This window comes from Mchenga conophoros, linkage group LG16 (assembly GCF_057382185.1).
Source record: "Mchenga conophoros isolate Kocher_MC1m ecotype Shallow Benthic linkage group LG16, M_conophoros_male_GT1.1, whole genome shotgun sequence".
In the NCBI taxonomy this organism is placed as follows: Eukaryota; Metazoa; Chordata; class Actinopteri; order Cichliformes; family Cichlidae; genus Mchenga; species Mchenga conophoros.
The window spans coordinates 26,658,522-26,686,235 of NC_140541.1; the positions used below are offsets into that span (position 1 = coordinate 26,658,522).

At 39.8% G+C, this 27,714-nt stretch overlaps 1 protein-coding gene across 1 annotated transcript in view; it reads left to right on the forward strand.

The window, feature by feature from the left end:
- The first annotated feature begins 651 nt into the window (after positions 1 to 651).
- erbb4b (erb-b2 receptor tyrosine kinase 4b) overlaps positions 652 to 27,714 on the forward strand; it is a 338,434-nt gene continuing 311,371 nt past the window's right edge. The window contains exon 1 of the mRNA XM_085249408.1: positions 652 to 985. Within this exon, the coding sequence (XP_085105534.1) occupies positions 907 to 985 (79 nt within the window). The 5' untranslated portion in view covers positions 652 to 906. The remainder of the gene's footprint in view (positions 986 to 27,714) is intronic.

Sequence of the window (27,714 nt, forward strand, 5' to 3'; positions counted from 1 at the left end):
AAAAGCAAAACAAAGAAACAAATGGTTTATGATTTTGCTGTAAGAATACATGCCCTTATTTACTTGATTATACTTATGCGGTAACCTTATAAAATGAAGTGGGATTAGAGTAGATCAATTATTTATTTATTTATTTATGGGGGGGACTACAGGAAAAATGGGAACTTCGTTCACAATAAACCTGATGAAACTATGCTATTTCCATTCTAAGCATCAATTTTATGTACCGTTTTCACGGTTTAGTATTGAATCAGATCTTACAAGATGAAAATATACCTTATCCGGATCACATATTTCATAGCACATGGGAATCCACCACTGGTAAGTGGTATTCTGTTTTATTTTACTCAGTACACCCATAAATCCTTCTGGCAGGATTGATCTCTGCTGTGTTCGGTGTGACAGGTGCAACAGAGCCGACGCACAAATTCATGAGGTTTTGGCATCTTGTGGTAACCAATGGGACAATGCATGAAGTCTAAACTGGCGGGGTTAAGGATGATAGTCGGGTACCTGTGCCAATCGCAGTGCGTGTAGGAGGAGTTCGGGGACTGGGAGGTGTGTCCGAAAAATGCGAGTCTGCAGCTGCATACTGTATCCAAGTCGGGGAGTAATGCCATGAGTACTGCTTTACACTGTTTAGACAAGCTTTTCAGAGCGTGCGTAGGAAACTATTATTCGACTGTCTCTGCCGTCAAGTAAGCCACAATTTTAAGCCCGAAGGCTCAGAGAGGACAGGAAAAGGACACTCGGACAAACTGCAAACTTACTTAAAAGCAACCAAAGTCCCCAAAGTCGCACGCTCAAGAGGCGTCAAACCCAAACGATCCATCCTTTCTGGCTGTTTCAGGGAAGGATACGCTGCTGGACATGTGAATTTAAAGGGGATACTTGCTAAGCACAACAATGAAACCAACGACTGCCCAGTGTTGCTTCGGCTTTCTTCTGACTTGCCTCTTGTTTGGGTTCAGCTTTTCACAATCAGGTGAGTGAATTCCAACCCTATGCTCCCCAGTGCGCAAAACTGTGTGTCCGCGGAGATGGTTAGTGCGCGCTGAGCGCAGCACAACTACCCACCGTGCATACTTTTCTGTTACTGTTCTTTGTTGCGCATATGGCTATTGGAGCTTAACAGATCACATCAAACCCGCTAATACGGTTTCACCACCAGCACTGAATTCTAACGCCGGAGAACGTCTTAAACAACGGCCAATGAGATGACGTAAAGATCACAGTTGCACAGAGACACAGGTGTTGGTCAGAGCAGATGGCAGGTTGTAGCAGTACATCTGACAAGACGAAAGGATCCAGGCGAGCGCGTCGCTCCGTCTTCTTGCGCAGAGCGGCACTATTGAATTTGGAGAGAAATGAGAGCATTTGTTGTTCATCACACGTGTCCTCAGGACATAGCTAGACAAACACAGAGGAGTTATAGCCTTGGTTTACAACAGGCTACTGTGCTCCTGTTTTCCCTCCTGTGGATAGACAGGCTGTCTAACGCAAAACTATTTCAAAAGTTGCTTTCAATCTCTGCTCTTTCTTCCCCTTCTGACTAATTTATCCCAATAATCACAACTGTCGTCATGGTAATAAGACGTAACCCCATGGTTATTGTTTTTGATGAATTTGGCTGGTTGGACAGTGGGTTGTATTAACAGTAACAGCTTGAGGCTCCGCAAGTAGTCACCCGGTGATTCAGACTACTTTAAACCGTTGAGTCCTGCAGAGACTGCTGTGGGAACGCTCTCTATATTACTAGGCTTTTTTGGCTTGTTGTTTGTGTTGATCTGTGTAACTCTCACCTGTGCAAACGATGATAAGAGTGGTGAACATGTACGTGCATTCTGTAATCGGGATAAAAACAAAGCGGATTATAGTCAAATTAGATTATTCATCGTTTTATAGTAAATGCCCTCGGGGATCCTGTGGAGCACAAATTGACGACCATCGTTGCAGCGCACGGGACTTTTCGCTCTGACAGTAGCAGTACTGTTTGTAGAGTGCAGGGGCGCTCTTTACGCGCAGGGAGGTATAGGTGCACTCAGCGGTGTCTGTGCGTCTTCGTGTGTGTGTGTGTGTGTGTGTGTGTGTGTGTGTGTGTGTGTGTGTGTGTGTGTGTGTGTGTGAGAGAGAGAGAGAGAGAGAGAGAGATTAGTTAGACAAAAGCAATACCACCTCATCAACCACCATCATCACCACTGATAATCACATTTTGGGATGACTACGACTAAAATTAGACTAAATCCAAGTATCGGCTGCACTGACACAGCATCTTTAGATCGTAATTCACACACAGTCGTTTTTCCCCTCATGCTGACTGTTAAACAGTTTCACCGCATATCTTAGAGTCATATTTATGTGACTTAAGGCGTATAACACCACAAAAAATAAATAAATAAATAACAGCAACAACAAAAAACCCAATTTCAAACAATATAAGTTCTTTTGGCACCACGTCTCTCGCGATTATTTAAACATCATACTGCGTTAAATGTGATGTATAATGCACAAATATTAGGGCACATCTAAAATTCTAACCCGTGTTTTAATAAATCCTCGTGTGTGAGAGCCTTACAGCTGAGAGACAGTGACTGAATTAAAATGTTGAATGCAGTTCAGGAGACAGGGCATGGAGGGATGCTTCCACATGTTTGTTTTCTTGTTTTTGTTTTTTGCTTTACACTCACCACGTGTGCTGCACGTCGTCAAAATAATATTCCTAACATAATATATTGTTGTTCCAAAATAAAAGCAGTTATATATTTTTGCTCATTTATTTTAGTCAACTTATTGTTTTTGATAACATTACTTTATCCTGGGGTTTATCTTAATCGTGTCCGAGCAAGGCTCATATTTCGAAGTTAAATTTACATTTTTTTAAATTAATTTTTTAAATAACATCCGGAAAGAAAAAATATGGATTTCGTTATACATTATCTGACGCACCTATGTATGAAGATCACAGTCGTAATGTCTTTTCTGACTAGACAAGCTTCGACCAACAGTGAAGCTCCAAATCATTTCAATAATATTGGAAAATAGTAAAATAACATAAAACGAAACAGAACAGAAACGGATGCTCAAATATGTGTGTTTGTGTGTGTGTGTGTGTGTGTGTGTGTGTGTGTGTGTGTGTGTGTGTGTGTGTGTGTGTGTGTGTGTGCGCGCGCGCCCGTGCGCGGATGTGAGCGCGTCCTGATGCCAGGAGTTCGCGGGTGTTATGGTTATCTTATGTTCAGTTGAAAAATAAGAAAATGCACACGCGTTCATGCTCAAAGTTTCTTTTTCTTGAGTTTCCTCACTTAACGTTGGCATCTATCTTAATATGTCCCAAGATACAAATATCCATAAATATGCATAAAATCCTCAGTTGAATCCTTTGCTTTGAAATTTTATGAACTTTTCATCACCTTCATGTCATTTATTTTCTTCTGTTTAGTGTTAAAAACCCCACTTAAAGAAAATCCTGTGCTAAACTGGACTTATATGCTTCATGACAGCAGGGTACATGCCTGCAATATGCTGAATGTCCCCCATGTGAGTCCACTGTGCACACTCCTCTTCACTGGACTGCAGTTTCACACTACAGCTGAACAAGTTTGGAAATTGATACAGCTTGCAATTCTGAACCATATGGCCACATTCCAAAACTCTGTTTGTGTTTATGAATATTCATATATTTTGTGCACAGGAGCGCCTTCAAATCATCTGTTGAATGCGTCTGCATGTGCATGGAGTTTTTTCACTTGCGTGTAACCACTGCAATCTGGATAAACTACATCCCTTCTGTTTTACGGCTTTGAGCGGCGTCTTCTTTCCTAATTTGCTGAACAGAATGCAACTACAACCTTTAACTTACAGTGGCACTCACTGTTTATTGGGTTGAAACTGACAGTACTGTCCTATTTGTAAGCTGATGTGTGTGGTCACAGTACATTTAAGGTTTGAGGGTGACACTGACAGGGATCCTACTAGAAAGGGAGACAAGATAGTTCTTTTTTTTTCAACCAGTTCTGCACCTTTTACAGGAGACCCTGGCACTTCTTGTAAATGTCTCCTCATTGTATATTTTTCCCTTTTTGTCCAGCATCAAGGATAATGAAAGAATGATATGACACTGAGGAGCCAACATAGCTGGACTTTGGCACAGACCACGCTTATAGTCCTATCTGCTGTCACCCATTAAAGAAGCTTTGACCGTCTACCACCACCAGGCATTTTATTAGAATGAAAAAGAAAAGAAGAACATAAACATTTCTGCTTTTGTCCTTTCTTTATTGGCCAGAGTAACACATAGGGAGCAATATAAAGCCACTTTTCCACAATAAAGTAAATTCAGTTACTGCTATTATAGCCTGATGCAAGACCCTCCTGTATTGTTTTTAAAAGTTGCTGAAATTATTAAAAAAAAAAAATATGGAAAATAAGCTATTTTTAGAATTTGAGAAAAGGACCGTTAGATGCACATATATGTAGCTTTTAGATTAATCTGTCTGGTGAGTCAGTGTTTCCTCTTTAATGATAAAAATACAAAAACAGACAATGATTTGTTGTGTTATTTAAACCCCCAGCCAGCCAGACTAAGAATCTTCTCTTTGTGCAATCATAGTATTGTAGGAAATCATTAAGATTTATGTGTACTGGCCTACTGATTAAAGAATATTACACAATATCACCAGTGTGTGAATGTGTGTGTGAATGGGTGGATGATTGTGTATAGTGTAAAGCGCTTTGGGGTCCTTAGGACCAAGTAAAGCGCTATACAAATACAGACCATTTACCATTTAGTTACTACCAGGATGTCTTAGTTCACTATTGATTACTTAGCACTGAATTTCCAAATGTTTTTTGAGAGTTTTCTTTTCTGAACACACAAGTAAAGGTATCGTGTTGGATTTTTGCTGGGCTTATAACCAGTCAGGTTCCTATCTACATCAGCAGAAATGATTAGCTCACATCCTCTGTGACCTTTGCAAACGATGCACCTTCATTTATCACCTGCCATTACAAATGCACCATACATCCACGTCTATTTTGACATGTGTCATTGTCAGCTTAGCTAATAAATGTCCCTTTAGTGAGGGATGTCATAATTAGATCACAGGCCATCACCCATGGACGTGCATCCCTTAATCTGGGCAGCTGTTTATAGGACATCTGTATATAAAAAAAGCAACTTTTATGTTTGAAACATGACTTTCAAGCTCTTAGATTACTTTAGATCTGAAAAGGTGTCTTAACTCTTGAAGACAGAATGCTTGTTTCATGTTTATCACTCATTCCGTCTGTGCTCCTATGCTTTTATGATTTCTCTTTTTTTCCTCTCTGTAAATTGAGCAAGCTTTGAGTTTCTGTGTTTGTTGGAGAGAGAATGAAAGCAAAAGGAGTGAGAGAAAGACATGCAAATAGAAAGGCTGATTGCCTCCGTGTAACATGGCCCTGAGTGCTGAATACACAGCAACCAAAGTCCTTCATTAACAAGGTAGTGCAGCAAACACGCGTATACACAAGCAGGAGCGAGGCCCTGCTTGGTATCTTTGACAATGTACTCTAGCTATTTTAGACAGATGGGGGGACTGAATTTTAGTTGGGGGAAATCAATCAGATGGACCTTAATTAGGATGGCACGTATGCTTTTAGGGCAACCAGAACAAGCTTGCTGAAAGAAAAGAAAATCTCAGTGCTGTTGCTACCATTCAACTTTTTGTGTGTGTTGTGGTCCAATACGCAGCACTCCAAGAAAAGAGGACATGTGTCAGGCAAAAATAAAAGTAAAATAAAATAAAATTTCTTAACAGATTTGCTTTCTCTTTATCACTAGTGGTGCAAGGTTCATGTCTGCTATCATATGAATATAAATATGAAAAATAGACTTACGTGTTTTTGGCCTAATTAAGCCTAAAGTAAGAATATCAGCCTAAATCTGTTCTGCTATCAGCCATATTCTTGTAGCTATCAATCAAATAACTTCATTATTTTTTCAACGTTAAATATTATTTTTAATTGGATAAATATAAAGTTACCAGTGCAGATTGGTGTCAATGTGCGTAGCAGATTGGCACACACCCAAACTCCTACACACTTACACACATACCCACGTTCTGATACCTCGTTGACCCTGGGCCATCACTCTGATGTACAAGGCAAATGTGCAGGATCCAGGCCCCTGAAAGCCTCAGCCCTGCGTGCACTAAACAATGTAGATGTTGGGAGTCTGAAGGCACCATGTATGTCTGTCAGTCAGTGAGACTTTTGATCTGCTTTGTTGTTGCTGCTACTCTTCTAACAATAAGCCTGTCTGTCCTCTGCATCCTCCTGGAGGGCTGCAGGAGGCTGTCAGGCGCCGACCCTTTTGACAACCGCATCTTGAGGGTTTCAAAATGTGGCGACAAAGGGTTTGGGAAATGTACATATACTGTGTGTGTGTGTGTGTGCGTACATGTGTGTGTGTTATGACTTTGTCTGTCAGTGCGCGTGTGGATGCACGGTTGAAGGGATAGAGGGTGACTGACAGACTAACCAAGCTCCAGAGACGCTCTCTCTGCTCCAGTGTCTGCTTGTTCGTCTTCCTCCGCCCACCCTCTGCCTTCATCTGTGGCTTTGTAAGCCTCCACATAATGTGGGAGCCTTAAAATGACAATGGAAATTATGGCTAATCTTTGTTAAGACACACTCATTACTGCCACGTTTTAGAATTAGAGTCCAATGATAAGACTTGGTCTGCCATGCTTTTCTTCCCCCCCCCACTCTGAAGAGACAGCCTGACATGCTGGAGTGATGTGTTTTATTCTCACTTTTTGTGTTATTTTTCTATTCCCGCTCACAGTTAATAATGGTGGCAAACATAAGAAAGGATGATAATAGGCTGACAACTTGGGCATAAAAGACTGGCTCCACCTTCAAACGAGCTTTTCATGCAGTTCTGCATGTGGGTGTGTGTTAAAGGGCTGATTTCTCTCGACTCTCTGCGTCTCTGTCTCTTTCCTCTTTTAGTAATCCCCTTCTAAAATATTCATAGCTAATCTGCATGTACAATGTAATTACAGACGGCTCTGAGTGATATCGGATATGGCCGGCAGAACACATGCTTCCAACAAAATCTTGATTTGGTGATTTGCCTGCTTCAATAAATATGTAGCAGACATGGGACGTGGTATGTCGGTTAAGACTCTTTACAATAGAGTGATATCAAACAAACTACGCTTTTAATAACTCTGTCAGCAAACTTATAGCAAGAGATTTTCATGCCAAAACCCCACAATGCAATAAATATTTTAGATTTTGTCATAGGAGCTGTAATGATGCTGCCCCGTACTTTATGTGCTTAGTGCTCATTAACTGTGGTCGCTGCAGCAGATTAAAACATGTCCCTAAACTATCCCTCATATTTTTTTTCTGTTTTGCACCCCGCCACTTGAACCCCGTTCCCATATTTTGAATCCTGCAGGCTTCCATTTGGTGTTAATGGAACGGTGTGCCCTGTATGCTATTCTTGCAGGTCGATTTTTCACTCGTGCGCGAGTTGGGGGTGGGGTGTCCTTTTAAATGAAGCACTTGGTGTTTGTGACCTGTAATAAATGAGTTTGCAGTCAGTCATGGCAGCTGTAAGGAGACATCTGGGAACGAGAGTGAGAGAGAAAGAAAGGGAGATATTCAGACTTCACCGGGAAACAGTTTATCTATGCGAGGATGAAAAATGGTTGCACCAAACACGCTATCACTTATACAACAAATGGAAATCCTATTGTAAAATTCCCGCAGTTTACCACACAAACGTCAGGGGGAAAAATGCAGCGAGTAAAAAATAATACCGCCAATAATCCAACACAATCGGGATTAATGATGATCTTACTATTCAATACCAAAGGGAGAAAAAATGTAAAAATGGATACCACACACACAATATACACTGTGGCTTGGGAGTTTCTGTCTGAATATTAGGCAAATATTTATTATTCATCTTGTAGATGAGGAAAAACAATGACTGCTGTAAAGAATCAACCAGAAAATCAAACAGGCAGAGACAAAGATAATGAAGTATAAAGCATGTAAAAAGAAAAAAAAGGGCTCAATTTTCATTACAGATTCATCATCGGGGAAAAAAAATCTTTTTCAGCCTTTAGTCTCATCATCTAAATTCCCAACATGTCAGACAATACATTTACTTTAATCATCATCTTTTTTGTGTTTATGCCTTCTAAATACCATCCTACTTGTGGACAAATGTTTTGATATACTACAGTCTACAAAACTGACTGCTGGGGTTATTCTGCTAACATTAAAAGATTACCTGAGTTCATAAAAATGGCTTCAGGAGTCTGCAGTGGAATGCTGATTTGAACCAGAAAATAGTGGAAAGTCACTGCTTGGTGGAGTAATTACGGAGTTGAAAGTATTGATCGACTCTCATTATTGTTAATTATGGTCCATAATATCAAAGTCAAAGGTAGCTCCATGTATAGCTTCTGTTAATTAAATTGTTTTTTAGAAATTCAAGTCCAACATTTACCAGCAGAGTGAAGCCGTGACCTAGAAGTGTTTTTTTTTTTTTTTGCGTGAAATGTAACATTTTGCAATTTTATATGAATTAAACTTTCTGGATTTATTTTCAAAATATGAAAACCTTAAACAAAATGATTGGTACTCTTGGTATTCCTGGTTTGTGTAGCTGTCACTCGTATGAAGCAGCAGTCACCTTGCAGCAGAGCAGAAATAGTGCAGCTCTTTTCCCCTGGATGTGAAGGTACATAAAGCACAAGATGAGAGGAGCAGGAAAGGCAATTGACCTTGGCTGCTTTTGGGGGCTGGCTATATAGCCATCAGGTTAGATGCTATGGTTATGCAGTCTGGAGAAGAGGGAGGAAAAGAAGGGGACAGTGCTGAGTACGGCAGTTATTGTTCATAGAGTCGAAAAGCAGATTTGAATTCGTAATTGTTGAATTTGAACCATAATGAAAATGTACTGAAATGGAAATTATGTGTGTGCAGTTGTGTGATTAAATGTGGGTGGGTGGGATGGTACTTTATATCTAGAGGTGCTGACTAAGTATAAGCCAGGTCCAAAGTCAACCCTGCCATTTTACCCTGCTGTGCTAGACTGTTTACCTGAGACAGGGATGCTTTATCTCAGCCAGTCACCAGAGCATGTGTAAACACACAGGGGGGGAACACACAGCATATCATGCGGTTTTCAGCTCCCCCTGCCTTTGTTCCAAAACCCCTCTCCCACAGAGAGACATTATCCCCTGATGGCAAGGTGAATGGGGTGCTGATGTAAGATTATTTGTAGCAGCCAAAAAGAGACAGGAAAAAAACGAAGGGGGGGGGGGGGGGGGGGGTATCAGAATAGGAAAAAAACCCTAATTTTAGTCAGAGAAGGTCAGCCAGGAAGCTGGGTACACAGGAGTAGAGGTGTCTTTCTGTGGAGGATGGGACATGGGTGAGTGTCTTGGGAGTCTTGGTTAAAGTAGTCGCTATCACAGCAGCTGGACGGACAATTAATCAGAAACTGCCCAGGGGGGAAACCGAGGCTCTGACGTGGACACTTTATTCTGCAGGACACACACACACACATGCACACACACTTGCTGATAGGCTCTCCCATGGCTTTGTCACCTCTTTCTTTGTGCTTCTGTTCTTTTGCTATCTTATTTCCTTCTCGTCGACCTGCTTTCAGTGCTCATCTCCCTTCTTACACTGCTCTTTTTCTTCTTTCCTTTTTCTAATGCTTTCTCTTCTGGCCTTGACTGTCCTTTTGTTTCTTTTGCTCTCCTCGCCACTGCTCTGTTCTTCTCCAACATGTGTTTAGGTCTGCAAACCGCTTGATGAGAATCAGTTGAAAGGGCCTCTTGTGATGTGACAGCTGAGTCCAAAGTCTGTAGGAGTTGCTGCAGAGGGAAGGAGACAGGGAGGTTGGAGGAGAAGAAAAATAAGGTGAAAGAGGGTTGACTAGTGGCTATACATTACCTTAACCACCCCGTCCTTCTTCTTTGCTTTCATCCCTACATTTCTGCCAATCCATCCCTTCTCTTTCCCCATGGCTAGCACCAAGTGATTGATGTATTTGAGTTTGACATGGCCCGGTTCACCCGAGGGCATTAGCAAGGACACTGGTGAGACTTAGCCAGATGCTGGGGAAAAGGCAGACAGAGAAAGTAGACGATGAAGAAAGGAAAGAGCACTCGACACTGTTGACCACTATGGCTTGCTACGGTTACTAGGGTGAGTAATCTTTTTCACGGTACACCTGTCCTTATTCACCTTGCGGCTTTTTCAGTATGGTTCAAGTAACATGGAATAATATGATTGTAACTGAGCGTACACATAAAATGTAATTAGTTAATCAATTCCTTTATCTCTCAGTACTACATGTAGAGACAATTTTTGAATTTTCCAAGCCTCTGCCAAAAAGAACCTACGGTTCACATATTCAGATCAACTGTCTTGGTTGTTCCTCATCTTCAACCTCAACCTCTCGTCTTTTAAACAGCCTTACTTAAAAATATGCTGTTATTATTGTTGTGTGTATTGAAACAGACATAGGCGTCGCCGATGTCGGGATCATAAGTGCATCTTCAATAAGCCCTCGGTGTCTCTTTCCTCAATTGGAGGCAGGCTGTGTAGTGCTTTACCCTCCAGGGGGGTCTGGGTGTCCCACCAAGCTAACACCCACTTGACATGAAGCCGTCAAAGGGGGAACAAGGCCCACAGTGTCTCCCTGCCCCAAGTGCTTTGTCCTGGAGTAGGCTCCCGCCGTTGCACCCAGCTCCCAGCCTCACGTGACATGCATGAAGATGAGGGAAGCACTTGTCTGCACGGAGCCAAGCAAAATAAATCCAAAAATGGTCCCATGTGTTTACGATGGCAGTGAGTTGCATGATGTATTAAAAAGAAACAGACAAGACAACTCAGAACGAATGTTGTCGTTATAAATCCAAAACTGATCTTGGGGTCAAATTCTCACATGTCTCGGAGGAAAATTATTGCTGTTGTTTTTGAGAAAATTGCCACAATTATATCAGAATTCCATGGGACATTCTCATAATTGTTCTATGTATTAGAAAAAGACAGAAATACGTTTGTAAAGACAATATATTTACTTAATAAAGATTTAAATGGGTAGAAAGATTCAAAAGAAAGCAGTAATTATGAGTAAGATGCTTTTCACTACTGAAATCACAGGTGAAGATGGGATATCCCAGCCATCTGCCAGATTTATTAAGCAACCAAAAGGTACTCTGTAGACCCCAGACAACATATTAACCAACACTAACTAAAACTGGTTTCAGGGCCCCATGTGCTGGAACAAAACTACCCTGTTTAAGAACATTTCATTCTGTTAGCTAAAAACAAAACAAAACAGTTTTTTGCAGATATATTTTATTTATTAATTGGCAAAAAGCAGGAAAAACTCAGGCAAACATAAATCTAGAATTAATGCTTATACCTGGAATGCAAGCGAATAAAAGTCCATTGTCAGGTCTGAGTTGGCGTAAATTAGATGTTCTTCACAGCGCAGGCAACAGAATTCTACAACTTAATGGAGATAAACAACCAGTAGGCTGACAAGTCGAAGTAGAAGTTAACAAGTCAAATTTATCTAAGTTTGGTTTTATGTAGCTTTTTGGAGGTAGGGTACAGAAAAGCATACAAACCTTCTTGAAGCATGTAATCCCACATTTTCACCTGTCTGCCTCAAGTCTTCTCAGTAAATAGGCAGTTTTATCCACTCAGTGTTTGCAATATCTCCCAATCTCTGTCTGCATTGTGATGAGTGTATTGTGTATGTGTCACCCAGCTGTCTCCGAGTCTCAGACTGCCTGGCTATCTGAGCAGCAAACACAACAACAACAGGTATCTTCTGCTCTCCTTCTCACTGCCACCTACCACACTTCAGGCTTTTGCTCTCTGTTTGGCTTGGCAGCAATGTGAAGTCAATAGGATGAATAAAACATACCTGAATCAGAGCCCTCTACCCTGGGAAATGTCAAACTGTCAGTATGGCTTAATGGGAAAACATAGGGCCGATCCCAAGGGTCAGACAGTTTATTGTGCAGCACCTACAAAAATGTAGTCTTGCCACTTCGTTTGTTTGTATGTCACAAACACACACATTCTTGTTTGCTTTACTAAGTCTCACTATAATGTGATAATCCATTATGTTTCAGAGTGACACAATATTTACCAGAGTGGAAACTTGTCTGCACTTGTGTTACTGTAAACCGCTTTGGGTAAAACCATCCGCCAAATTACATATGGTAAGTGCCTTTCATTCAACTGGTCTGTCACTGACTAAAACCACCAAAAAAACCATTTAGCACGCATTATTACACATATTACATGAGGCTCATCTCACCCTGTGGTGGTGGTAGCTAACCCCTACAGCTAATTATCTTTAAATTAGGGCTGAGGTCTAGGTTTAATTAGGCCTAGCTACGAGGAGGGTTGAAGCACAGCACTAACTCCAGCAACTTCAGCTGCCAAACCTCATCAGCCTAATGGAGACTCAAACAACGAGGGCCCTCGGGGGCCTGACAGGCTGGCCTGACTTTCTGCCTTATGCCAACCAAAACACACACACACACACACACACACACACACACACACACACACACACACACACACACACACTACTATCCGAGCGAGGGCCAGATGTTTAAAGACGAAGTTAGAGTGAGGCAGGTTGTGTCAGTAGCAGGGAAGTTAAAATTTTAATAACATAATGGAGTGGAGTCCCAACTAGAGTCCCCTGTTTTCAAAACTACTAAAAATAGTTTACAGTAGAGCTGGGCGATATGAGATTTTTTCATATCACGATATGTTTTTTTCATTTCAGGCGATAACGATATCTATCACGATATCAGCCAAATAACTATATTTGTAAGATTTAAATGTGCCGTTGCTCACAAGTAAAATGTGAAATAATCAGCAGCTTGTTTTTATTTAAATATTTATTTCCCATAATAAGTTCAACAGGGTAGATGTACTTAAGGAACATGAGACTTTTTCAGATAAATAAAGGCAAATATTGCAAACTACACAAAAGGCAGCCGCTAAAGCATTTAAGTTTCAAAACAGAACAAACGAAACAGACTAAATTGTCAATTCCACTTAGAAACAAAATATTAATTCTAAAAATAAATCTTAGTTTGTTTTACAGAAGAACAGACAAAACTGACTAACTTTTGTCAATATCAAATAAACTGAGAACTAAAAGGAAATTCTCAATCTCTCCTTGTTGTATAGCTTAGCTTTTCAAACAGTTTTAACAGTTACTTTAGTCTGACAAAAGCCGAATGACGAATTAGCGCTTCCAGTCAGAGACTGAGGCTACGTCCACACGTACACGGGTATTTTTGAAAACGGAGATTTTCCGTTTTCGTTTTAAAAAATAATCCCGTCCACACATAAAGGCAGAAATGAAGGAAAACGCTGCTATGAACATGCCAAAGCAGCAGGTGGCGCTAGATTCCTAACCGTGCAGAAATGTTGGCCAATCAGAAGTCTAGAAGCCTCGGTGGGAAAAAGTAAACAAAGCTGGGGCATAGAAGCAGAACCGAGTCGTATGTGTGGACGGACAGTAACTGTGTGTATATGTAAGCATTTAAACACTGCAGAGAGTAGAAGTAACAGTAACAGTATTGTAGAAATTCATTTCACCGAAACAATAACGTAGCGCACAGTGTGACGCATGCACCAGTTTATTGTATTTCCAGACTTGCTTTCGGCACAATTTACAGTGCACGCTACTCTGTTTTTTGTCAGACTTGAAATAGCCGAAATACCTTCACACTACGGAACTTCTATGGCTCTTCCGTTTGACAATCTCTCCGGCGTTGGAACCATCATCTGTTTTCTCTTCGGTCACGCTCGGTTGATTTTTCTAGTCGGCACACTCATTTCCTCCATTACGCGCTGGCTCCATTACCCGCTGGCTGCTTCCCAAACAAACACACGTGCGGCTTGGCACTTGTGCTGTACGTAACAAGTCACGCGACGTGACGCTGCGGCTGTGATTGGTTCGGCTCTGCGCTACTTAATTTGGATTGGCTGACCTTTTTTTTTTTTTTTTTTTTTTGAGGACAAGAGCTGCGAGGTCTATCGCGATAGCTTAATTTCTCTATCGAGTAAAAGTTATATCGCGATACATATCGTTATCGTTCTATCGCCCAGCTCTAGTTTACAGTCCTCCTCATACATGACTTGATGAGGCATATAAATATATAGCCTACGAAGCATATTTGTCACATTTATTGGTCTGGTTGTTCTTGATAGTCATCTGGTGTAAGAGATGTTTTCAGCAGGAAAACAAGAGGCAGTAGCCAGTCTTCCATACCAACGCCTGTTTCTTACCATTATTCCCTTGGCATCACCTTCTGCTGGGAACAATTCCTAGACTATCACCAGGAAGTGCAGAGTGATGAATGCTTGATGACAGTAGATGACACATGGATGTGTCTAAACACAGTTACAAACACCAGCCGTGTATTATACCCACATAAAATGCATGTATGTTTTGACCCCAAAACTTAGACAGAATATAAGAAGCAGGGCAGCCATAGAATTTTTCAGATTTTCCACCAACCATTTGCCTTAGCATTTCCCTAAATTGCTTACTGTAACTGGAGCAAGCACAAAGCTCTTGTTATTAAGCCCATCTGAAAGTAATAACGAATGCCCAAAAGAACTACCAGACCTTGTTCTTCTTGTTTCCTTAAAATCTTTAAAATTCGTACCTCCTGCTGTTATTCTGCACCACTACACTCCCTACAACACTTTGTTAGGTACATCTTTTAAGTACAAATTGGATCCCATTTTGCTTTCAGAGCTGCTTTAATTCTTCATGGCATAAATTCAGCAAGGTACTGGAAACATTGTTGTGAGATTCTGGTTTGTTGGACACGACAGCATTACAAAGTTGCTGCAGATTTGTCAACTGCACATTTATGATGTGAATCTCCCGTTAAAATACATCCCAAAGGTGCTCTATTGGATTGAAATCTGCTGACTGTATGGACCTGGTATGTAAAGTAAACTCATTGTCATATTTAGGAAACCAGTTTGAGATCATTTGAGCTGTGGAACATGGCACGTTATCCTGTTGGTAGCAGCCATCAGAAGATGGGTACACTGTGATCATAAAGGTATCAATATGATCAACAGTACTCAGGAAGGCTGTGGCGTTTAAATGACGCTCAACTGGTCAGCCAAGAAAATATCACACGGCCCACACCATTATACCACTCACACCTGCCTGATCTTTTTCAGCTGGATGGATCCATGTTGTTTACTCCAAAGTAGGGCTGAACGATTATGGAAAATAATCTAATTGCGATTTTTTGCCCCAATATTGCGATTGCGATGCGATATGCGATTATTTTTTAAGGTCTTTGTCTTCTGTATTATTAAACAAAGACAAGCAATACATCATATAGTATGGCCAATACTATATTACATTAATTTTAAACTGTTCTTTCCTGGAAGACAGACCTCTGTTATGATGACATGAGGTGATGCATGAATTGATGACTGACATTTTTATTTAACTTCTTCAATCACAACAGTATATTTGAACATACACAATAGTTTATTTTTAGCTTACAAACATCTGAGCATAAAGTGCTGACAAGGAACCCTGGTGTAAACATTAAAATGAAAGTCAGTACAATGTGCAGATTGCAGAAATATACATTAAAAAAATCAGTGGCTTTACCACACTCAGTTTTTCGACATCTGTGAACTACTAGACAGTCATTCAATTAAAAAATAATATTAAATAAATAAAACTAATAAATACACACATCTTACTGATCTCTGCAGTCAGTAACATTACACATAAAGTGCAAACATAATAGCAATTGTATAAACACACACACAAACACGCCTTTAAAATTTAAAGGCGTGAAATTGGACGGTCTAGCCTTCTGATTAGCGTCACCGCTGTCTCGGTGGAGTTTAATAAACTCGGCCGTCTGCTTCTTGCTATCTAAAATATAACCAGACACTGGTGTAAATTCTCGACTGTCTCATACTTCTGTTTAATAAGTTTTCTGTTTGACGTTTAGTCAGCTGTGTGAAAACCAAGGAGGAACCCACCCGGGGGATTAATAAAGTTTTATTTTATCTAATCTAATAACTTTAATCTCAGCCAAACCGATTTACTCACGAACAAACAAAACACTGAAAAAAGCCCAACAATAACATTTTTAGGTTGTCTAAGTGACTTATATATTACGTTTAACCCGAGCAGCGAAACTCCGCGGTGATCTGAAAATGATGTGCCGGGAGTTGTGCCGTTCTCGGCCGCATCAGTAACCCTCGAGCTAGCTGTCGAGCTGGTAGGTAGCAGACGCCTCTGAAAACGTCGAAGCACTTTTGCAAATATGGGATATCTTGATAAACCGAGCAGATATTTGATGTTTACACAACTACTTTCTCGCCTGAAAATATGTTAAAAGTTTATTTTGTGACCCAGAAAGATTAGTATGAGTAATTTTAAAACTTAGTAGCGGCCGCCATTGCTGGAAACTGGAGTTTGGCTGGGCCGCGCTATGAATTCTGGGATATGGTAGTAATTTGGACAGCCTTCGGCACGTCGCTGTGACGTAATCGGTCTACAAATGCGGCCTCAGGAGGATGCAGCCCATGAATTTGGACATGTCCAGAGTATAATCGCAGCCTTTGCGGTTAGAAAATTGCACTTGATCATGTCGCGATATTATCGCAAATGCGATATATCGTTCAGCCCTACTCCAAAGATTGACCCTACAATCCAAATGTCATAGCAACAATTGAGACTCATCATATCAGACTATGCTTTACCAATCTATAGTCCAAATCATGTGAGGCTGTAGCCTCAGTTTCCTTTTTTTAACTGAGAGGCCTGATACCCACCGTGGTCCTCTGCTGCTGTACCCCATCAGTTTCAAACTAAATGTGTTCACTCAGAGAATGCTCTTTTTTGGACCATTCTCTCTCAACCCTAGACATTACTGTATGGGAAAATCCCAGTAGATCCTTCTTTTAAAACTCAGACAATTCCCTCTTGCACCAACAACCATGTCATTTTCAAAGTCATTTAAATAATCACATATTTTCCCCATTTTGATGGGGAAGAAATGTGAAATACACTTGTTGCCATGCTATTAGCAGATTAGCTACAATATTTGCATTAAACAGATATACCTTAAAAACAGTGACTGGTTGGTATATATAGCTCCCTTCCTACCTTGACTGCTTCTCATTCCCACTGCTTAAGTATCAAAACTGAACAATGGTGAATATTCTAACCACAGTCTAAATTCACAAGTAATTACAAACCAGTGGTGTTGGTTTTGATGATGTGCCAAAAATAATAAATTATAACTTAATAACTATAAATATGAAATTTTCATTTGAATGAATAGTTCTATCAGTCAAAGAAAACATTTTAAACTGCTTTATAAAGAAACTCAAGTTTAAACAAAAGCTGTTTGCAATTCCCAACAGTGCTCTGCGTCTTGCCAAAATACTTCTCTCATCTGTCTGGTAACCTGTCCTTTATTCATCAGACAGGGCCAGCACATAGATAAATAAAGACAGGAAAAATTGGCAGTAGGGGTATTTGTTCTGTGGGGCATGTTGGCCTCTTCTCTGCTCTGACAGCCAGTCTTTCTGAGAGGATTGAATGAAGGAGATGGGGCAGTGAAACTGGCAGGACGCTAATGGGTGTGATGCTAATGAGCTACAAGCTAATAAACAAGCGCTACCTCCCTCTCCCCTCACCTCTGATCCCCACTCTTGTTTGTTTAACAACCTTGCAGGTATGATGAAGTGAATTCAGCCAGGATGCCAGAAATTACCAAAAAAACGGTAATGGAAGAATGAGAACTGTAATGTGAGCTAAACGCACTCTTTTTGTACAGTCATAAATCTATTTATCACTGAAATAGAACCTCATCTCCAAAACAGTTGTGTTTTTGCAAAGGTTGTGTCCGTTGTTGCGTTGCTGCTTATTCTGACAACAATTTGTAAAAACCTGTGAACTGACAGCAAATTGTTTTTACCATTTTGCGTGATAAAGGACCTAACCTGCTTATTGATGATTTATTTCATAGTGTGCCAAATGTTTTCAGTGTGTGACAGCTCTACATTGCAGGCCAATTTCACACGTAGATAGTATCAAACAGTAGTATTACCATATTTGAATGTGGGCGCCAGCGTTTTAATTAACTAACTGGATGATTTCTTTTTTAAAAATACATAAATGAGAAGTAAAAATAACCCTAACCCTTCCAGAGTTGTTATGAAGAATAAACTTTATAGTGGCCAAAAACCTTGTTTTGTACCAGACTGTAAAAAAAATGCATTAAATGCTGTAAAACTGGGAATATTAATGTCTCGCTTTTGGCCAATGAAGGAATATTTTTGATGGTCATGATCTCAGAATCAATGCTGCCTTCACCATTAATGCAAGTTGCCTATGTCACTAATGTATCTCAGTACCGTCACAGATGAATCATTACCAGATGATCTCTCTCCTGTTAGTCTGAGGGACCATCGTAATCGAAATATTGGGGTAAAGGGGATTTTTAAGACCTCAGGGGAGTTTCCCACAGTTTGAAACAAGCTTGGTCTGAGAGAAGGTGATGGTATTTCTTAACTTTGTTTTTTTTAATGGTATTTATTTTTAGTAGTTAAAAATTAAAACTAATTATAGTTTTAAAGTTGTCCATATGGTATGCTTATTTATAGATATTTATGAATCAGAATAAATAAATGTCAGTTTGATATTCAAGTCCCTGACTTGTTGCTCAGTGATCCTATTAGCTTTTTAAAAAGGCTGCTAATTTCTTTATTTTTCTGTAAGGATTATCATTTTGAGGGTGTATGATGATCTAAAACGACAAAAATGTTGTCAAAACAAAACTTTTTTAAAGTGTGTTGTTGGTTTTAAATTTAGAAGGAATATTTGATATTTGATTTGATGTTAAAAATCATTTATACATTGATTTTCAATCAATTTAATGACATTTTACAGCATGCTGACCAGAACCGTAGTTGTGCTATTAATACAGTTTAATACACTTCATTTTATGAAATCTCCATATAGTACAGACTGTTTTATGTTTAAAGAATATTGTAAAGAATTTTCTAAAAAATGTACATGAGTGTGAGTGCATTTTTTATACTTGAGTGCGCTCAAACACGCCGAGTTTTGCACACATCTATACTCATCAAGACAATTTCAAGCAAAATGGTGGTACTTAAACATGAGTAGGGCATTTTGGTGCACTTCACACCTGGGAAATAACACAAAATTGACTCCAAAATAACCATCTTACCCTCACCCTTTTATGCTTATAGGTGCTTTTCTGTGCTTTTTACCCTCTTTCTCTTTAACAATTGGTATTGTCCCCTCTTTCCTACCCTGGAGAAATGTCAGTTGGGCGGGCATCGTCCGTCAAACTGGCATCTCTGACAGAGTGCTCGGCTAAAAGGCCATGCTCCGATTGGCATGGGATCCCCTGGCTGCTCTGTGTCAAGCTACAGTCTTCTTTCCTCTCCTCTCCGTTGTTGGGAAGGCATTTTTAATAATAATATCTCTCTCCCTGTCTAATTATAATCATTTTTAATTATTTTTAAGAGGAAAAAAAAGTCAAACATGTAATCAATATGCTGAAGAAATACATGGCAAATTCTTTTACTGGTCTGACAACACTAGTAATTGCTCATTTTGCTTTAGCTTCTCACAGTTCAGTTTGATGGGGATGAAAAGGGACCACAGGCTGTTTATAGTGGGTGGAGGGAGGTCTCAGTCTATCTCCTGCTTTTTTTCTTTCTTTTTTTCCCCTCCTTCCAGTGATTAATATTGATTACTCACAAGCAACTGAATACAGCCAAGTCTCTCTGTCACTTTGAATGCAGGTTAGGCCAACTTGCCTTCTTCAGGATAAAGTCTTTTTAATTAAGTGTGAACAACTTAAACTGACCCATACTAAATGTTGTTTAATGTCTCTGTAGTCTTTCCAACTAAGTGTTCTCCTGAAAGAATTTTGTCTTATCCCAATAACATATTGACATGCGTTTGTAAAATTATGTTTGTACATTTTTTTTTCCCTTTAAATTTTCAGCCCCGCTTACATAAAAGATCAGGTCACTGTTGAGGTTAAAGATGGCTCTGGAAATTTGAAAAAGAAATTATACATTTATTTTTAAATGCAATGACTCTTACTTTAGTCTGGAGATGGTTTAGCTGGTGACGGCTGTGGTCGGAGATGATTTGAGGGCATGCTGCACTGCTGACAAGCTTAGTTCTGTCTCTTTTATATTTTATCTACTGAGCAAAAACAGTACTGTTAGCCAGAGCTGACAGAGGCCACAGAAGGCAACTTCATATGTCTACTGGAGGTGTATGATATGTGCAAGAACATACTGTAGATGTCATACAAGTGTTTGCTTTTAATCAACAAAGTCATGGAGAAGTAAGAATAAGGTAAGGTGAAATGATGAGCCGCATCCTATTACTGTCCATCAACTAATGCTCTTTATGCCAGAAATTCATAGACAACACAACTTCTAGGCCTCTGTAGTTGATTTGTGTGAACTACCTGTTCCAATGATATAAGACTATAAACACACAAAGACAAAAAACAAAAAAAAGACTGCAACAGCAACAACAAAACTTCACATCTCTGATAGATTGTTAAATAAAATACAGGAAATATTTATATTTCTGGATTCTTAAAGAATTAGAAATCCTGAGAACTTATTAACTTAAGCTGAATGCCTTTATCTGATTTCCGAATGCAAAATTGCTCTTAAGATGGTTTGCAGAGCTTATTTGTGTAACGTGTCAAACTGCAGTGCCGACGAGTCGGTGGGCAAAGAAGATACCTTGCTGCATGTATCCATTCGATTATGTCAGTAGTGAATGTTTGCTCCCATCTCTGAGCTGGAATTGCTCATACAGTACAATAATTTGTGAGACTACACGTGTTTTTATGCAAAACGGGACATCTGGAATAATCTGCGCAGAATGCGATTTCATGCCGTTGTCTCTTTTTGGAGCGTGATACAGTATCTGCCTGCTGATGTATATGTTGTGTGCGCATTTGGTTGTATGGGAGTACTGTAGCTAATGTAATGAATTTCACATGACAGGTGAATGTGTTACTTTCACATGGCCTGCAACAAAATGCACCCAACATAACCTAGGCAATGTTTAGCAAGGCGCAGGGTTTCCAAAGTTCTTCCTCTTTATCCAGTTGCATTTATTTATTTATTTTTTCATTATTCAATTGCACATCCATACACACACGAAGAGGCACACTTGGAGGTTGAAACAAAACGTTTAACTTTGAAAGTTGGGCTTCTAATTAGCAGAATTAGCAGTAGATCAAAGAGGACAATTAAGGGGGGTGTTTGTGGTAGCAAGGGCTCATTAGCATCACAACACATGGACACGGCCATGAAACAGAGAGTGGCAGAAGGAATCTCATTACACAGCACCACTGTGCTTACACCGGGCCACATGCAGACAGATTGGCCATCGGGAGAGAAGGAGAGCGAGAACAACTAGCTCTAACGCACAAAAACAAGGATATCGACTCACGCGTTTCAGTAGGATGCACTAACACCTATGGTTATAGCTATAGATACAAGAAATCATCCCCCTTGTGCACACAAAACCTCTTCAGATATAGAGCTCATAATATTTACTGGCACAACAGAAAACAAAAGCTAGTCCCTGCTTGCTCTCATCCAATTTCAGCTTAATTAAGAGGGGAATTAACTTTGATCTGCACTGTGTAGTAGGAGCTTGGTAGCCCACCCTGTAGGAAAGCACAAGCCCATAAGTATTCTTCAACCTCACCGTCAAAGTCAGGCCCAGATTGTTTTCCATTCATTCCTCACTGTTTGAAGTCAATACAGATAAGAGCAGGAAAGATTCTATTAGGACTACCTGAGCCTTCCTCGTTAGCTAGATCTAACAAAGTCTTGGCAGTAAGCCAATGTGTGCGTGTGTTGCTTCCCACACTAATGGCATAAGCACAACAAAAGATCAAAGGTTTTTCGGATGGTCCTTTATTTTACCGGTCCCATTCACTGCTTTTTAGTGTTTGGTCCAGTGACATGGGTTAATGATGTACTGGAACAGATGCTTTAAGAGAGAGAGCAAGGTTTGAACGTGTTTGAAACCTAAAATATGACACGCACAAACACGCAAGAATTTGTTTTGCAGGCAGCACAGCTCGCACTAATGTTATGTTCGGTTTCACTCATAAGACAAAAACAAAGCGAAAGAGGAGACACTGATGGGATGAGACCTCTGCTGACTTCATTTCACTTTAGTTGCATGCGTTCTTTAAGCGAGTGCTGATACATATAGGAACAGGCTCAAACTGGCATAAAAAACCTGTTAACTATTATAAATAACTGTTATAGTTATCATTTAATATTATATACTATTTATCAAAGTAAATGTTGCTGTTGTACTTAAGCTGCAAAATAGTGTGCAGATTATATAATCAAAATATATCTGAAGTATCTAAAGTAAATATCTTTATTATATAGTATGTAGACTTGCACATTTAAAAATCATATCCAGCTTATATTGGGCATAGTTCAAGATCAGCAGTGTGTGTGTGTGTGTGTGTGTGTGTGTGTGTGTGTGTGTGTGTGTGTGTGTGTGTGTGTGTGTGTGTGTGTGTGTGTGTGTGTGTGTGTTTGCTTCCACCAGCAAGCCATGATTCATTTTTATTTTTGGATAATCTTTTTCCATTAACAATGTTGAACTTCTTGGGCCTTTTGCACAAACCACAGGTGATAGTGTCACGTGAATGTGGAGTAATCTTGGTATGTAGAATACTTTCTCACAGTAACTTATTCTGTACAGTCACTTTTAACTGTTTAATTTAATGGACAGTCCCTGTCAACATAAATCATCAGTTTTGTGCAAACTCTGTGTTTCCCAGAAGAACACCAACAGGGAGTAGCAGTCTCCTCTCTTGCTGCTTTTCTTTCCTGTTGAGATGTAGAGAAGTTTCCTGTTCCTGCCACTGTCACCCTCTACTCCCCTCCATCTCAGTGAAAAGCTGGTTCGGCGTATCAGCACCAGGGTGGGACAGTGGGATTGAGAGGTGGAAGGGGACTTGTGATTGACAGTACTGATAATCACTGTAATAGGTGCAGGGTGAGGAAAGTAGGAGAAAAGCAGCTGTTTCGTAAATGTCACCACTACTAGAAGCAGCAGCAGCATCCTCTCTGCTGCTGCTGCTGCTCGCAGTGAGTGTGGAACAGGAAGGAAAGAGGGAGTAAAAACCAGAAGAAGGAGACAGAGAGGATAACAGGATGGGATGCTCGTTGAGGGCTGCCAAAATGTTCTGTCATAACAGACAAATCTCATTTATCTTCTTCAGCACAGCAGTAACTGTCAGCTATCCACTCGGAAGGAACATAACTAACTCTTGGCACCAGAGTAAGGGGATTAATTTAAATGTCCCACATTTATTTACAGTTACTTATTCACCTGGAAGTTCAAAAAGCACAGAAGCCTCAAAAGTTTTCTTTTTCCCAGAGATGTCACTCTGGGTCCAAGCTGTTCCGTTTTGTTCACAAATAATGCCAATTTTACAAAGAAATACACGTTCCTTAGAAAACATGTTGAATAATTAGTTGAATAATGGGACTGACAGTAATATTTGTTTAAACACTGCCTTTCACTTCTGCACTCGTGCTTTGATGGGAAGGGAGTGCGGGTGGGGTTGCGGGTGGGGGATGTCAGTACAATTGTTTCATAAATTAGACACTCAGGACATAAAGAAAGTTGCTAATGACATTTCTTTTAATAAAATGCTACCTTTCATGGCTTTAATGTCTTTTTTATTTTTCCGCTTTATTCTGCCTTTATCGTTAATATTTCTCTGTTTTTCATCCTGTGTCTGTAATTGTATTTATTTATTTATTTTCGCTTTCTCATTCGCTCTTTAATATCTGCTCATTACAGTGAATAAATGGTATTTCTTTGCAGAACATGTTGAATATGGCGGTTATCTTTAAAAACGCAGCTGCGAACGTACAGATATGCGTGCATGGAGTAACTACAATTTGTGCTGTGCCTTTGAACTGCCAGCGCAGCTAATCATATTTTGTCCACACCACCGCTGGGGCCTGATCATTGTTTATATAACACAAAAGTGCTGTTAAGTCCCTCAGTATTTCTGTTTGGATGTCTCTGTTTTTTTTTTCAGCAAATGGAGAGACATGAAACTGACTGACTTCCTACTGACATCCAATTAAATTCTTTTACTGAACATTGCTCAGTAGGCTCTGTTATACTTTCACTGCAGATGTTTTTTCCCCCATTTTTTAAGTAAGAAAATGCATTTCAGAGTTTTGTTTGGTTTGTTTTGGTCTGTTTTTTGTTTTTCTTTTGTGTGTGTATGTCTTCCCTGCTCTGGTCTCCAGTGTCAATATGTGTATTACTAGAAAGTTTACCCGTTTGGCCTGTTCTGTCATCAACAATAAATTAATAAATAAATCAATGAATTAAATAAATAAAACCTCCTACATAAAGTGAAGACATTAGTGCAAAGCGAAAACATGTTTTTACTAAGTGAAGACATCTGTGCCGAGTAATGAGTAATGGAGCAATGCCAGCTGCACTGGTGTACTCAAAATGTCTGCAATTAAAAAAAAAAAATTAAATTAAATCCTATTCTCTGCTTGTTTTTTGTCTTCCATCCTTCTTATGAGTCCAGTATTTATTCATTTCAATAACAATTCGGCTATCAAGCTTACTTGTTAAAGGCTTTTTTGGGGTGGGGGGGCTCAGCATCAGGGGCAGCATTACTGGATCCATACTGAATTTTATTTTGCAGTTCTTGATCTTAATATAGATCATAATAGACATAATAGACTTTTCCTCACACTATTAGCTAATGGTTAACTAAATGCAGACGAAGAGTAGCTCAATTATAGCAACTTGTGAAAATGTTAGTAAGTAAATCATAATACCAGTTGTGTCATACGTTTTGGGTCATGCAGAGCGTTGGGTGTACCACATCACATTACAGTTGTCTGAAACATAGTGTTATTAGCATGACTGTACTAGATACAGTAATACCTTTCAGTTACTAATCACTTATAATGTTACTTGTATTACATAAGTTACTTTGTTGCATTATGGGTGGAAAAATATGACCAAGTCTGCCCTTTTATTCACATTGAACTACAATCACTTGACCTCAGTTTTTGTGGAAGATAGAACAAAAACAGAAACGTGATCTTTTGGGGAATGAGGCTTTCTTCATATTTATTGCATGAAGGGGCAACAGTGTGATGATGAAGAGCAAATTGTGCTCACTCCACAAACAACAACCCACTGCTGCGACCACAACATCGAAGCTTTAAAAGCAACTTCGAAAGCAACATGCTTTCCTCTTTTATACTGAGTCTATGATGTTAACACAAAGCTAGCAGCAAGAGACCTCCATAATCAGAGTTGTATAAAGGCGGAGTGTATGGTGACCCCAACCAAGCAGGCAAGGCTTGATTTTCAGCAGGTTCAGTCATGCGAAAAGAATGTTTTCTTAGGTCTCTATGCAGTCCTGTGAAAAACTACAAGATAGTTCTACAAGATACTGAACATTATACTATGTTCAGTATCTTGTAGAACCACCTTTAACAGCAGTAAGTTGGAAGAATCATTTTCTTTATTAAATTGTTTTTACATCTCGTACATCGATGTGGAGGTATTCTTTGTTATAATATTAAAATCCTGTAGTTCACTGAAGGGATTTATGGATAGCTCTCTACAGATCTTGCTACAGCTTTTGGGTTGAGGTCTAGACAAATGCATTACCTTGATTCTCTTCTTTTTTAGTCATTCTGTTGTAGATTTGCTGGAAAGCCTAGGATCAACGTTCCTTTGCATGACCCAATTTCAGCCAAGCTGTAGCTGTCATACAGATGACTTCACATTTGATTCTAGGCTACTTTGGTTCAGATGCAACTTTGCAAACTATGCTGTCCATGTTCTTTTTAGAGGGGAAAGACTTTCTCCTGGAAACCCTTATAAACAACTTATACTTGTTCAATCTTTTTCTAATTGTACTGTTATGAACTTTAACATCTAACATGCTAACTGGGGAGATCGTGGCTCAAGAGTTGGGAGTTCGCCTTGTAATCGGAAGGTTGCCGGTTTGAGCCCTGGCTTGAGCCCCGGCTTGGACAGTCTCGGTCGTTGTGTCCTTGGACAAGACACTTCACCCGTTGCCTACTGGTGGTGGTCAGAGGGCCTGGTAGCGCCAGTGTCCGGCAGCCTCGCCTCTGTCAGTGCGCCCCAGGGTGGCTGTGGCTACAATGTAGCTTGCCATCACCAGTGTGAGAATGGGTGGATGACTGGATGTGTAAAGCTTAGGGACTAGAAAAGCACTATACAAATACAGGCCATTTACCATAACTGTGGAGCTCTTGGGTTTTTTTGGGTTTTTTTGCAATTTCTGTGAGCATCACAGTGTGACCTTCAGATGAATTTGCTGGGATGTTTACTTCTGGTAAGACTGGCAACTATCTTGAATGTTTTCCCCTTGTGAATAATGTGAAATTTCCAAGTTGAAAAATAATGTGAAAACTTTCTCTTCTGTGTTACTGTAACAAAAGCACAGATGGAGAGGCTTGTAGGATTGTATAGTTATGCCATAATACGTCTACTGTAGCTCCTACAGTAGACTTATTATCACTACAAGTTTTCTGTGAAGTGCTCTATGATTTCTTTTTCACTGACTTTCACCAACTTTCACCAATTCACATTAAAGGAAATTAGGGGAAAGAGTTCCTGTGTGTCTTCCTTATTAGGATAGAACTTTGTGCTTTTTATTAGTTTTATTGCACAAAAGGACAAGAGCGGTAAAATGGGAACTGCATCCAAGACAGAAAGTACTGCGTTATGCTGCAAGTAGAACTTCAGCTATGCACAGATAACATGCTAACGCAAAGCTAGTCAAGAACCCAGAGTTATTTTAAAGCTGAGTGCATGCCAACCCCAGCCCAGCAGGCACAAGCTGAACTTCAACAGGAAACAAAAGCAGTGAGGAGCAGTCAGGTCTGAAGCCGCTGCTTCTACCTGTTCAAGTAGAATCACTGTGGCAATAGCTTCAAAGTCTATTAGACCTGTTTTTTTTCTCTTAGCTTTGTGTTGTTGGCTTTGAGTTTCAATGTAAAAACGAATGTGAGCCCTCATGAGGATAGGGATTTGTTTTGGTTTGTGGGACTGTAGCCTCAGGTTTATACTTTTAATTGGTTATTTTGTCACTGTGCTTTTCAGGTCATTTTAAGGAGCAATGTAATATAACGATTGGTGTAGTTAAGTTACATACCTCATTACTTTTAAGAAAAGTAAGAAGTGATGTGTACGATATTGACGATATGAAAGAATAGAGTGTATTTTTTTTTTTTTTTTTTTTTTTTTTTTTGGCTATGCTGACTGAGTATGACCACAGCAGCAGCTCAACATGGCTATCCCCTGCTGTGAAGTTGCAGTGAAAAAGCATGTCATTGCAGTATGGCACAGCATTATGCCAAACTGCAATGACCAGCTCATCCTATGGGTAGACCCTATTACTTTCTGCAAAGAGTGCAGATTTTAATAGCAGACGTACAGAGTCTCACAAAAGTAAGTCGATGCTTTGCTTAACCAAGCACAATGGAGAGTGTGGTATTCTGCATTTTTGA